This window comes from Nyctereutes procyonoides, unplaced genomic scaffold, assembly GCF_905146905.1.
Source record: "Nyctereutes procyonoides isolate TBG_1078 unplaced genomic scaffold, NYPRO_anot_genome, whole genome shotgun sequence".
Classification (NCBI taxonomy): Eukaryota; Metazoa; Chordata; class Mammalia; order Carnivora; family Canidae; genus Nyctereutes; species Nyctereutes procyonoides.
Genome location: NW_026575040.1, coordinates 13,278,958 through 13,293,725, shown reverse-complemented (window position 1 = coordinate 13,293,725; position 14,768 = coordinate 13,278,958). Strand labels below are relative to the sequence as shown.

Below are 14,768 nucleotides of genomic sequence, written 5' to 3'. Positions count from 1 at the left end.
TAAATTATGTGGTACCAATTAATTTTCCATTCATAAATCTATTGTTAGATGTAATTAAAAAGTCTCCTCTTTAAAAGTAACTTCCAACCTACTACCCCCATTTGATCTTGCCATTACTATAAAAACCACTTTTGTGGCAAATCCCCACTCTAAAGAATTACAGGGGGTATTATTTATTCCTCCATGACATAGATATTAAAGATTGCTTCTAACAGTGAGATAACTTGGAGGAGCACACCACTGTCTTCTTCAGTGGCAAGTAAGAATTTTCCTCTGCTAGTCCTCATCAAAGCAGATCATCTACAGTCTTTTAGGAAGGCATAAGCTACTTTAAGCTTACAGAGATTAGTTTTCAAGAATTGTAAGCTATAAACCGTACTTCTTTGGGGGCAATGTCACCATCATATTTTAGGAGAGCTTGTTGGAGGCAGTTATTTAGCACTGGAGTTTATATATTAGTGACAAAAATCTCACGAGAACTTGGAGGAATTCAGAGTGTGCTAGGGAAAATTCATTCTTTAAAGAACAGTGTCCAGATTAATGACCTGGTTTCCTAAGTCATGTGAAAAGTTTCTGTGGTTTTGCCCTAGGATATTTTGGAATATAAAAAGAAACAGAGACCTCAGAAAATCCGGATGCTGGATGGATCTGTGAAAACAGTGATGGTGGATGACTCCAAGACTGTTGGGGAACTCCTGGTTACTATTTGCAGCAGAATAGGTGAGTGTTCACATGCAGAAGTTCTGGTTCTGGTTTTGTCGTTAATTCCATGCCTGATCTTTTTTTCACCCCATTTGACGATTGCCAATCCTGAATGTGTCCTAGTTATTGATTTCTATCCAGTCCTAAGACAGTGTTGCTATTCCTTAGATAATGCAAACCCACTAACTGGTGTTGTAAACACTTGAACATCTCGCTGAGTTGAAATTGAGAATTTTATTTCCCTTTCAAAAACAAAAGTAATTTTAAAAAATATTTATTTACTTTAGAGAGAGCATGTATGTGCATGCACACAAGAGTAGGCATGAATGGATAGAGGGGAAAGGGAGTGAGAGAATATCTCAACAGACTCCCCACTGAGTTCAGCGCCTGATACAGGGCTGGATCTCAGGATCCTGAGATTATGACCTGACCCAAAATCAAGAGTTAGACACTTAGCCAACTGAGCCACCCAGGCACCCCCCAAGAGGAATTTTTTAATTAAAAATAATATGATTTGAATTATATAATTCTAGTTTCCCTTCCATGGCTGAGATTCTCTATAAGCATCAATGACATCCAGTATTTCCTTGAAGACTGATAGGGATAGCCTGTACAGTTTTGATTGCTACACAACTTTTCTTCTCGTAGCTTCTATTAATATCCTCAAAAGAATAAGTCTGTCTCCTTTCTGCATGAAGCCTTTCAAATATTTGGAGAAAGTATCCTGCCCTGTCTTAGTCTTCTCTCTACCCAAAGGAAGACCAGTTGCTTCAGCCACTTGATTGACACAGTCTTGCCTTGTTCTGCATGGTCTAGACTGCTTATTTCTTGAAAATTAGAATTGAATGTGACATTTTCAATGTGGCTTCATTAGCTGAAAAACCTTCTTTTTGGCCAGAGTTATTTAATGTATACTCTGTGGATGGCCCCCTGACCCTGAGCTTAGTAAAGCCTCTTTCTGTCCTTCACTACCAGGTACTCCGAGGAGGAGTCCCCACAGGCACCCAATGGGAAGGAGTGACAGCAGCATAATCGCTGTCCTAAATCCTAAATTACAAATTTATAAATTATCCTAAATTTTTATTTTTAGGAATAACAAACTATGAAGAGTACTCTTTAATCCAAGAAACGATTGAAGAAAAGAAGGAGGAAGGGACGGGTACGCTAAAGAAAGACCGGACACTGTTGCGAGATGAGAGGAAAATGGAGAAGTTGAAGGCCAAGCTCCACACAGATGACGACCGTGAGTGTCTGTGAAGGGAGCGTCGGCCCGGTGTGGGCGTGGTCAAGCCTCACTGCCCTTCCTTCACCTACATGACTCTGGGTGGGATTTTTCCCTTTGCTGTTGCTTTGTTCCATCTGTAAATACTTTAGTCTGTGACATGGATGGGCTTTTAAGGGAGGGAAGTGACCAGAGTGTCATTTCACACCTAAGAAAGTTATCTCTTAATGTGAAATATAAAAATTATGTTCACAATGTCTTTTACAAAAGCTAATAATTCATTTAAACTGGGGTCCAAAAAAGACTGGACAGTGTAACAATTATTTTCATCTCAAACTTCTCCATCTCTCCCCCCACGCCTTGGAATTTCTGGGAAGAAGAAAACAGATTGTTATTTATATCAAGTTTTCTACAGTCTGGATTTTATTGATTGTGGTATCCTCTGACATGGACTTCTGTCTCTCTTAATTCCTGAGATCTGAAAACTTGATCAGATTCATATGTATGTGTATACTTTTCAAGTGAAGACTCCTCCTTATGTGGTGGTGTGTACTTCCATCAGAGAGTTGTACTTGGTTGTTTCCTTTTTTGTGATATTAACAGCTATTAATGACCATTGCCTGGATCCATAATTTCCTTAGAGATTACAAAATGGTAATATCATTATAGGAGAGTCCTCTTCTGTGACTACACAGTTAATATTTGGAAAAGCCAGTATGTACACCCTGTGTATCCCCCAAGTATGCTATGTGCACCTGATTGCCCCACATCTCCTTCCTCCCTTCCTCCTCCCCCAGTCAAGGATCTTACTTCATGCACAGTTCCTATAGACCTTCCCAGGCTCGCTTGCTCGCTCTTTATTCTTGCTGCTGCATTGGGAAGATGTCATCATTGTCATTATGTTTATTGATCTTCAGCGCGGCTTTCATTTCCTCTGACCCTTTCTCCATTCTTTTTTTTTTTCTGCCTCATTTGATTTCGAGTTACGTACTTCTTTCCAAGTGAGACAATGGTAGACAAATCCCAAGGATTTTTATAATGTGCATAATACTCTCCCAGGTACCGTGGGAGATGAGATCACTCCCACACATTCCCTGTGCTAAAGTTGCTTAGAATCCAGTGAGGCTTATAATACTTATTCACAATGTGTGTGTGCTAAGCTCGGGGATGGGAATGAGAGCTGTGGAAAGTGTAGAGGGGTGGTCCATTTCTGTATGCCCAGATAACAGGTGAGCGTTTTCTGAATGAGATCCAAGCAGGGCCACGGGTAGGGTTCTTCCTCCCCTGATCCCTTAGCTCCTGTTTATATATCCACCTCACCCCCACTGCCATCATCCCTATCCAGTTACTTTTATTTTCCTTCCTTTTCCTTTTACAGGTGGTGGCAACTCAATATGCTCAGTTTATAAATTATTTCACCTAATGAGACTGAAGTATCCACTGTTGCCTTAAAGGAAAATGCTAACTTAGTTGTCTTGGCATAAAGCATTGATTTTCTTATCCCCCCGCCCCCATGTTACAAATTGACTGTGGGGCTTTAACAAACCTTTAGGAATGGCTGGAAATTTTCTCTCAGTTGTTTTGTTTGTTTTGTTTGGTTTTGTTTTGGTGTATCATATGGTACACGATAGTATATGTGAAAGTATTTTGCAGAATTAAAAAGCACAGTTCTAACATAAGTAACTAACTGAATATCAGTGTTCCAGAAATCCACTTCTCTTTTGATAAATCCCTTCAAACCAAGAGGAAGAATAAATAGAGTTCTTTCATCTGCCTTATTGTGTTGCAGTAAATTGGCTGGATCACAGCCGAACATTCAGAGAACAAGGAGTAGATGAACATGAAACATTGCTGCTTAGACGGAAGTTCTTCTACTCCGATCAGAATGTGGACTCGAGAGACCCCGTGCAGCTGAACTTGCTTTATGTTCAGGTACAGCATTTAATGCTCAGTGAGGGTGGAGAGAGTTCAGGAAGCTCCTGGCTGTGGCTTGTGGTGAGCTGGAGCTCAGCTCCAGCTTCTGTGGTGTTTGTGATCTACAGTTAGCTTCCAGGGGACGCTGTTGAGGGATTCCTCAAGTGTTTGGTTGTGGTACACATTGATGCTCCACAGAGAAAGAGAACCTTTCTCTGGCCTCCCAGATTGGGACCTGGTGGCCAATACTAACTCTTTGCCTGACTTGGAGACATTTGACTGGCTCACCACTGCAGTAAAGCTTTCTTAACTAATATCTTAGGATACGAGTGAATATTGGTCAGAAAATCCATATTTCTCATTACCTGAAAGATAGTCTCTTCATAACCTTTTATGTCTTCACCATTAGCCTACTGTTGAGACTCAGACAAGTCATTTAACTTCCCAGATTTCGCAGTTTCCCAATATGTAAGATGTTGACTTCATATCAGACTGTCCTCAGTCTTTTCTTTGGCTCGAGGAAAACCTGATCTTTTTTCATTGTTTTCTTCCCTCCTTCCCTTTCCTCTCCTTCCATTTACCTAGTTATCTACCCATAGAAATAATGCAGGAGGTCACTAAAATGTTATGGCATCATCTGTGTTTGTAAATAAAGTTTTATTGAAACAGAGCTCATTCGTTTGTGTTACACATTGGTAAACCCCTTCCATATCATGTAACTGCTTACATATTGTCCGTGGCTCTTTTCCTGTTTCAGTGGCAGAGTTGAGTAGTTGTGACAGAGACCATATGACCCACAAGGTCTAATAAGTTTATATTGTCTGGCCTTTCACAGGACAAATTAGCTAACCTCTGAGTCCGTGGGTACCAGAATGCCATGGAGGGAGGGGCCTGGGAGGCAGAAAGGAGGAGAACAAGGCACCAAGAAAATGCTTGTTGGTTTAAGACTCAGAGCCATAGCTTAGAGTATCTGCTGGTGAGTGGTCTGGGAATCATTTAACTAGAGAAAGAAAAGACAAGAATAAAATAGCAACAGCAGTGCTGGATCAGGAACTGAGAGAAGAACTTCAGACACGGTGAGTTCCTGATTCTAGGACTATGCATTTTGTCTATTTTGCTTAAATGGCTGTAGTGTTGAGTTACTATCTCTCTCCCCCTGCCACCACATTACATTACATTGGCCTTTATCTTGGGATGGGGATTGGATTGATTTTACCTCTAGGTAATTTTTCTGTTAGCTTTAATGATTTAGGGCCATAAAAAGTATATTGTGAATCACAAGGATTTCCCTTTGCCTCTTTATTTTTCATGATCACTTCTACCTTCCTTGATGATATTAAAGCTTTAGTTTTCTCTGGATACTGCTGATGTTTTCTATCTATAGGCAGTTTGAGGAAAGGACTTGTTTTCCCTTTGCCTCATTCCTCATGTGCCACAATCACCCGCAGTGTCCTGGCTGTGTCCTATGTGGCTGGCTCCCTTGCCACACAGAGAGGATACACTCAGATGCAGGAATGTGTCCCTGGAGAGTATGCATGGCTCCCCCAAGCTCCTGATGCTTTTTGCTTCCTCTTGTCTTTCAGGCTCGGGATGACATCCTGAATGGCTCCCACCCCGTCTCCTTCGAGAAAGCTTGTGAGTTTGGAGGATTTCAAGCCCAGATACAATTTGGACCTCACGTGGAACATAAACACAAACCTGGATTCTTAGAGTAAATAACCTCTTGGTTTTTTTTTTCCTCTTTTCTCCTCACTATTTATTTTTGAGCCAGCTACATAAAATACATACCCTAGCTTCAGTCAGTTGTGGGGTTGTTAACTTTGCCTCAGTTGAGTAGATGATCACATCTGTGGATGTTGGAGAAAGCAAAGAGGCCTGGAAATTCAATGCTGGAATGACTGTGATGATTACTCCTCCAAGTTCTGGCAGAGGGTGATTCCATGGAGACCACAATCTTTAGCATCCTGCTAAGACATTGTCTCTCTGTCCTGGGATATCTCTGGAGTTGAAGAACTCAGGACCTCCGTCTTGTGAAATCTCTTCCCATTAGAACATTCCTTCTTCATATGGGGCCAGATTTTCTCATCTTTAATTTCTTTTCAATATTCTCCTATATTAGAACATCAGAGCATAAAAGAGCTTCACCTTCTTTATTACGATCTTAAGACTTCTTCATTGCTCCGAAAGTGCATCTGGTCTTTGGTTCTCTTGCATACATCTGGTCTTTGGTTCTCTTGCATAAAATGATGGGGTGTTTTGGTAGAGAGCTCAGTATTTGGAGATTTGAGAGAAAGCAAACCTACAGATAAATCATGGCCTCACAGAACATGGACCTTAGGGCTGGATTTCCTAGAAATACATAGCAGACAGGCCAAACCACACATAGACTGCTTTTGTTTAAAGTCCTCTTGCCTTCTGTTTTGTTCAGCTTCTCCAAGAGTTTGATGTATTTCTTCCTCTGGTAACATTCCTTTACCTGCTCCCCACCCCACCCCCCCTACCCCTGGCACTTTTTTCTCTTCTGCTTCCTCTTAGAGCAGATGAAACATTTGGCTAAGCCCCCTCCACCACTCCTCACAAATACTCAGTGTCTTGACATGATCAGTATCCTGCTATCACTTAAAGTACAACTTGTAGAAGCTTTGATAGTGGGACCTGACCTGAAGGCCAGTTAGAAGCCAACATCACTTTTCTATAGGATATGCCAACATAGGATGTGTTGAGTAGGGCATCCATTGCATTGTGTCCAAGTGTATTGAAGGGAGAGGATCACATAAGTGCTTCCATGGTCCTTGGCCCCACTTTTACTCTGGTGGGAAGTAATTGGGACCAGCATATGTCCTAGAGTAAGAAGAAAATCTGACTTCTTTCCTGGTAGTAGAGATGCTTGGCCAACATGGTGTTGGTTCTAAACTGAATTGTGACCAAAAATGCTCTACCCTGTGGCTAATGAATCCCAAGGAGACTTTCCAAAGTGATGCTTTGGTCTACAGTATACTGTGCAGTGACCTTGTGTCTGAGAATGACTCTACACATGTCCTGTCACTGACTTTGTTTATATCCTCCAAATAAATCATGTGGCCAAATGTTCCTCAGGACCCATTTCTACCCAGTCTGGTTTCCTTCCTTCAGGAATCATGGGAAGTTGGCCTTTCTCTTTTCTGTGATACCCCAGATGACTTACTTGTGTGGGGATTACAAACGGTATCATAGCATTGATATTACAGTATCTTCTGCAGTTTGGGGCCTATGGAATGCTGCACACCTACACTCCACTAAAGATGCCCCTTGTTTTAACTCTGGTAGGCAAGATTACATAATCGTATTCAGTCAGTTTACTTTTTTTCTGAGATTATAATATGAATCTCGTGCCTCTAGTGGTATGTGTATCCTTATGCAGGTTCCAAATTAAAACAAGCTTATGCCTAGTGGCAATTATTATTCCTTATGAATATGATTTACTTTTTAATTAGACCAAATCTAGTCTAGGTAATGAGGCATTTTCATTTTATGTAGATGTTTAATTGTATACATTATTGCATGTATTGTACAGGTAAAATTTCCTGAGGATATTCATCTCCTCTTAATTAAAACAAAACGACGGGGTCACATTTCCCTGACTACATATTGGAAATTCAGAATCTGTTCAGGGATAATAAGCCGGAGCCGTCCCTGGTGACTGGCTGGGCCATGTTTGCCAGCCCTCGTTTTCCTCCAGCTAGCTTTCATATGTGCTATCCACTTGAATGAATTCAGAATTAAAAAAAAAAAAAAGTAGAGAGGTTAGACTTGTCACAGAACCAGGTTGAAGATACAGCCAGGCCACAATATCATTTGCATAGCTTCTGGATGAGGTGCATTCGTGAGTACGCGTCTTACTTGTTTGAAAATTTGTATAGCACTTTTGCTCAAGTCTGCCTTTTGTGGACATTTCTGTAAGGCCTTCCACATCCTTCTACAGACCCTTTAATGGTTTCTGGACTCAGTACCACCGAGGTGAAAGTATTTATTTAGAACAATGAAAATCAAAGACTATATAAGATTTTCAGAGTTTTCAGAGATTTAAGGATTATTGACTGTGCCTTGTCTACTCTATATGGGGAAAATAGGTGTGAGAGACAGAGATGGAAATAAGGTACAGAACCAGAAGAAAGAGCTAGGAGCCAGAAAACAGCCAGTTCTCCCAAATCTAGTCTGATGTACTTGATCTGCATGACACTTTCCTTCAAGTCCTCTGTGAAGAGTTTCAGAAAGGAATATATATTTCATCAGAGCATGAAATATGCACAACACAATCCAATAATTATGTATATACTTCCTGCTTTTCTAAGTTCAGAAAATGATTGCAGAAAGCCTGCTGCATGGTGTTCTTTAACTCTGTGAGGACTTCATGTATATGGAGATGGAGAGGTGGAGTAGGAAGGACAGAGAGAGAGAAGCAGAGTCCCTGCTGAGCAAAGGAGCCTGATGCCAGGGCTCCATCCCAGGACCCTGAAATTATGACCTCCTTTGAAGGCAAATGCTTAACCAACTGAGCCCCCCAGGCAGGCACCCTTAAATCCAACTATTAATAAGGATTCTTGTATTGTCTAGCTCTATAGTATTTCTAAAAGACATACTTTTATTTTAAGGACACAGGAAACTTTAAAGACACATAGAAAATGATGTCCCAGGAAACTGGTTAAAACTGGAGAGGCTGTATTTAATGTCACACAAAGTAGACTGTAAGACGAAGAAAACCTAAGTAAAAACATTACAAAGATAGACTAATTTGCCGGGATGATAAATTGTGAACCTGTGTGCACCTGACATTACTTTAGAATATTTAAAGGAAAGATAGAGTATAAGGAGAACTTCAGATATGAAATTTCAGTGGAATAATTTAACATATTTTCCTCAATGATGAGAAGAACAAGATGAAAACAAAGAAATTGTTTTAGTCAAAAGAAAGTAATGAAATTGAAATCATAAAATAATTAACACAACCCAAAGCTGCTGTTTGGAAAAATAAATCTGTAAATCTCTGGTAAGTTTGATCAAGAAAAAGAAACAGAAGCAGAAAAAGGCAAAGAGTAATAAGCATTATTGGTAATGAAAATGGGGCAGAACTTCAGATAAAGAGATTTTAAAAATCGTAAGAGAATGAAATGAAAGCTTGAAGCCAAAAAAATTGAAAATTAAAAATGGGTGATGAGAAAATCTGAGTAGATCTCTAATCTTGAAAGAAATTGCCTTATCAGTTTAAAATAAACCGCACAAAACAACAAATGAAAACTTAGGTCCAAGTTATTTTAGAGAATAGAAAGAAAATTTTGAAACCCCTCCTCAACTTAATTTGGAACTAGTAGAATCAAATACCAAAATTGAATATAGATGTGGAAAACTTTTAAACTGGATAGAGATGCCCTCCCCCAAATCAATAAAACATTAACAGAATCCAACATGACATGTATTTAGATGTAGCTGCAAGTTAGAACTAGTATCTTCTAAGGATATAACATTTATTGAACAATTTATGGCATGCCTTCTAGGCACTAGAGTTGGAATAATGTAAAAATACAATTATTTCTGCCCTTGTGAAACCTACATTCTAGTACAGAGGAGCAGATAATAAGTAAATATAAAGAAAAAGATGAATAATTTCAGAATTAGAAAAATGGAACTGTCATTATTTAAAGATGATAGGATTATCTGCATATGTAATCCACTCAATCTACAGAGAAAGTTCTTAGAGCTAATAAGAGTAAAGTCCCTGGAAAAAAGGTAAATATATAACTGCTTATCACTACCTAGGTCCAAACAATAGTATTCGTACTCACCTACAGGACTGTAGAACAAAATTACATGTACATATACTATTTTAAAGTTATATATAAAATCATATATAATATTTTAAGTTTAAAAAGGGAGACCTTTTGTAACCAAAAGTATGATTTATCTATGAATAGAGGTATCTAAAAAAACTCTAGGATCTAACCAATGAAATGATAAAATTCATTGAAGAGAATAAATGAAGTGGTTTGTTATATTAATGTATAGGAAGGCTGGATGTCATAAAAGCAATTCAAATTTGTTTATCAATTCAGTTCAATTCTAATCAAAATCCCACATAGCAAGTAATGAGAAAAACTAATCTTAAAATATATATGGACCTCTTAACTGCCTTGACTTTTTTTTTTTTTTTTGCCTACCCCCCCAATCCCTCCCCTCTGGTAAACAACAGTTTGTTTCCTGTATTTATGAGTCTGTTTTGTTTTATGTATGCATTTGGTTTTTTTTGTTGTTGTTTGCATTTGTTTTTTAAATTCCACATGTAAGTGAAATTATAAGGTATTTGTCTTTCTCTGACTTAGTTATCATAATGCCTTCTAGCTCTATCCATGTTGTTGGAAACAGCAGAAGTTCATTTTATTTTTTTGGCTACATACATACAACATTCCATTGTATACATATACACCACATCTTCTTGAACCATTCATCCATCAATGGACACTTGGGTTTCTTCTGTGTCTTGGCTATTATAAATACTGCAATCACATGTAGGTAAATATATCTCTTTAAATTGATATTTTTGTTTTCTTCCATTAAATACCTAGAAGTGGGATTGTTGAATTGGAATAGGTGAAGGGGATTCAAGGTAAACAAACTTTGTTACAAAGTAAATAGGTCATGGGAATAAAATGTATAGCATAGGGAAATATAGTCAATGATATTGTAATAACTTTGGTGACAGATGATCTTATTGCAGGGGTCATTTTGTAATGTATAAAAATATCAAATCACTATGATGTATATCTGAAACTAATAGGATATTGTATGTTATACTTCAGTAAGTAAAAACTTATGTATATTTCAATAAAACTGCTAAAAAAATTAATATGCATTAGGACTCAAGAATGACCCAGGTTAATTGAAGGACTCACCCAAATACCCCATTTCTTACAAAGCTATAGTAATTAAAATACTCTATTACTGATACTGGGTGATAAGAGTTCTAAAGGTTGATAAACATCTTTATTAAAATTAAAATAATAGGCAAAATATATTACCAAATTGAGTGAAGCTCCAGAGTGTGGGAAGAAGAAATTTGCATGTTTGCAATATATACTATGAAGAACTAATATCCAGAAATAATTAAAAAGAAAAAAAAGGGGAAGGGCCTGGGTACCTCAGTCGGTTAAGTGGCTGACTCTTGTTTTTGGCTCAGGTTGTCATCTTAGTATCATCGTGGGATCAAATTCTGCACCAGGCATGGAGCCTCCTTAAGACTCTCCCTCTGGAAAAATATAAAAATAAAAGATTCTCCCTCTGGCACTCCCTACCGCCTGCCCCTGTGCACGTGTGCAGGTTGCACACGCTCTCAGAAAAACAAAACTAAGAAAATGACCACCCAGGATAGCAACAGGTACTTACGAGGAAATTCAACTGGCTTATGAAGATATGGAAAAATATTCAGCCTCATAAGTAAACCAAATGCAAAATCAATAAGAATGTAGCATTTCATGTCTATTAGATGGGCAAAAATTTAAATATATGAAAACATCAAAGTACTTTACAGAGGAAACAAGACATTTCAGAGAATGAATTCGGTAAATTTAAAAATACAAAGAAATAATAGATTTATAGGTACAAGGAGAAGTAGGGCCATAATCAAACTTGCATGGACACTATAAGAAAGTGCAGTTAAGGAGAGAAAGAAGGATGGTATGTGACTTCAGCTAAATCTCTAATCTCTATTTCTTTAAAAATAGGTAGCAATCATGAAGCAAATATGACAATATGTATTTCCAAGGTTTTTCTACAATTAACAATTTTTTAGAAACCGTCACAAAGAGTACATGTGAGGTGAGAAAGCTTATTTGTATTCACTGAATCTGGATCTCTGACATCTGGCAAAGGCAAAATTACCAGGCCTTGAGGTTCAGACAGCAAGAGTTCATGGCTCTGCTGCAGGGGAGGAGACCCAGTGGTTGGATTCAGGCAGATGGGGAGCAGGCTAGGACCTCTCTCAGCCTTGATGACCATAGCCCCTGGTCCTTTCGGCATGTGCCTGGGATGTACCTACTGAAAAGAACATCAGCTCCTGTTCCTCACCCCTACCACCACCTCCACCACCCCCACCCCATGGGGCTCCTGTCAGTTTGAGGAGGTCATGGCCATCCAGTGGTACCTTCACTTTACCTGCTAGCAGCAGCCTCCTTATGTTGGTGCCTACCTCCCTAGTTATTTTCAGACTCCAGAACTTTCAAACCAGGTACCACTGAACTGATCTCATTCCATGTGCCTCTTAAGCCCTTCGATGGGTTCCTGTCTTTAGATAAAAGGGCACTGGGATTGGTTCTGGAGCACAGAACTGCTGTGTGGGTGAGGTTAGGTCCTCAAACCATTTCCTGAGCTTCTCCCATGCTGTTGTCTTTACTCTCCACCTCTTCCCCCCACTAAGTGCTTCCCAGCTCAACAGATGCTTCCTTTCTCCCACTTGTTCATCACAGTTAGCCAGGTCTTAACCTGTACCCTCAGTCATGCAGGTATGTTCATCTTTGCATCTGGCTTCTAATTCAAGTGTGTCTAACCCATCATTCGAGCTTTCACCCCAGTGTTGCTAGTGGTTCTCCAACGTAAGCATACATCAGAGTCATCCGGAGAGCTTGATAATACTGCAGTGCCTCATCTCCAGAGCCTCTCATTCAGCTGGTCTAGGACAAAGACTAAAGCTTGGCACTTCTGACACATTCCCAGGTGGTACTAATGCTGCTGAGCCTTGGAGCCACATTTTAAGAACCTTACGTAACACAAAATTTGAGATGTTATTGTTGGTCATTTGGTGACTGTTCATGAAGGCTGGACTAAGGAAATCTGGGTGTTCCAGTGTCCTGTGGCTGATACTGTCCCTGCTGTACCTCACTACCTACCTCCCTTCTAAGCTTCCACCCTTGCTGGATAAACACCTGATTCCTTTGTTGCTCCATTTATGAGCAATAACACTCCTAGGAAGGAGGCCTATGTTCTTTTTTTTTTCTTTTTAACTTTTTTTTTTTTTTTTAAGATTGTATTTATTCATGAGAGACACAGGCAGAGGGAGAAGCAGGCTCCATGCAGGGAGCCTGACGTGGGACTCGATCCCAGGTTTCCAGGATCACACCCTGGGCTGAAGGCGGAGCTAAACCCCCGAGCCACACGGGCTGCCCCTTATGTTCTTTTTAGACTCTCGCACCAGCTCAGAGAAGTGGTGACTTGCCTGTGGACATGTACTTGTGGCAATTCTGGGATGGACGAGAAGTAGTTCACATTTCCCCAAATCACAGCTGACTCTCATGTGCTTGTATACTTCTTGCCAGAGTATAGAACATCTATAGGACCCTCTTAAAAAAAAGATTTTATTTATTTATTCATGCGAGACACAGAGAGAGAGGCAGAGACACAGGCAGAGGGAGAAGCAGGCTCCATGCAAGAAGCCCGATGTGGGACTCGATCCCAGGACTCCAGGATCATGCCCTGGGCCGAAGGTGGCGCTAAACTGCTGAGCCACCCGGGCTGCCCTATAGGACCCTTCTTTTGGAATTACTTGAACAAACAGCTTTAATTTTATAAAAGAAAATGAGGTTTTGTGAACATCTAGATTTGAATCAAAACCCTGAACCCCCAAACATGTTAAGTTCCCTTTCTCTCATTTAATGGCTTCTGGGTATTTTTTAAAAATTGCCACTCTTTAATTTTTACCATTATCTGATTGGATATTTCTCTTGTCCTAATCTTTGTTCCAAGGTTCTGAAATACTGATCACATATTATGTCTTTTGACTAAAGGGTAGTTCGGAGGGACCAGAGTGTTGAATAGGTAGGAGCATGGTCTCTGGAGACCATAGATGAGGCTTAAGTTGATGGTTGTGATTGTGGGCAATATAGTGTCACTGAACCTCATGTTCTTTGTATAAAATGGGATATTTTCTTGCATGGGCTTTTGTCAGAATTTAATTGACTTATACATGTAAAGCACCCGAAAGAGTGTTTGACTTTCAATAAACAGCTGTTGATAGCGGAAAGTCTCTATCAACATGGTTTAGACTGTCAATAATCCAAAAAGACATTTAAAGCACAGAATCCATGGGGCACCTGGGTGGCTCAGTCAGATGAGTGGTTCAGGTCATTTTAGGGTCCTGGGATAAAGCCCTGTGTTGGGCTCCATGCTCAGCAGAGAGTCTGCTTCAGGATTCTCTCTTCGTCCCTCTGACCCTCCCTCTGCTTGCACACACTCACGCGCTTTCAATTCTTAGACATCATGGATTCTGTATTTTTTTTTTATCTCTGTTGAAACACTATAATTAAACTTTCAACTTTACATTTACTTACTCATCTTTTGATGAAACACCAAAGTTTTTTCTTGGTGTAGATCCCCTGGTTGGGGTTCTGTATTCTTTTCCTTGTATGAACCACATTATCTAGGAGAGAATTTAAAGATCATCCTGGAGCAATCTGAGGGTGAGCTATTTTTAGATTTTCATGATTTTTTTTCTTTTTAGTATTTTATAGTTGTCTCACATCTAATAACTTTTGGAAATATTTATCTTAAGCATTCAGTAGCTTTCTTTTTGTACTCTGTTAGCAGTTTATGGGCTCTGTTGGTTTATTACATTATCATGTGATGCATGGCCAACAGCAGAAGTGGAGAACAAATACAGCTGACTTGGCGAGAACAGAAGTGGGGCTCGTGAGAGAAGAATTTACTGGCTGTAAATTTTCAACTTCCCAAGGATCTTCGGGTATAAGAAGAGCTTGGACTCGCCTGCCCTTTTAGTGAAGAGGGAGATCTGTTCTTACACTGCTCAGAAAAGGTGCTATTAAAAGGCTGGTGGTAGCCTTTGGTGGAGGAGACTCCTTCCCTTTTTAAGTGGGAATACTGAAGGAGGCAATGGGAGGGACTTTGCTTGGCC

At 39.6% G+C, this 14,768-nt stretch overlaps 1 protein-coding gene across 11 annotated transcripts in view; it reads left to right on the top strand.

The window, feature by feature from the left end:
* TLN2 (talin 2) overlaps positions 1-14,768 on the top strand; it is a 423,602-nt gene that overhangs the window by 232,849 nt on the left and 175,985 nt on the right. For all 11 annotated transcript variants that reach the window (XM_055319645.1, XM_055319651.1, XM_055319650.1 and 8 more), the window contains 4 exons: positions 591-720; positions 1,793-1,945; positions 3,714-3,856; positions 5,422-5,549. In XM_055319645.1, the coding sequence (XP_055175620.1) occupies positions 591-720; positions 1,793-1,945; positions 3,714-3,856; positions 5,422-5,549 (554 nt within the window). The remainder of the gene's footprint in view (positions 1-590; positions 721-1,792; positions 1,946-3,713; positions 3,857-5,421; positions 5,550-14,768) is intronic.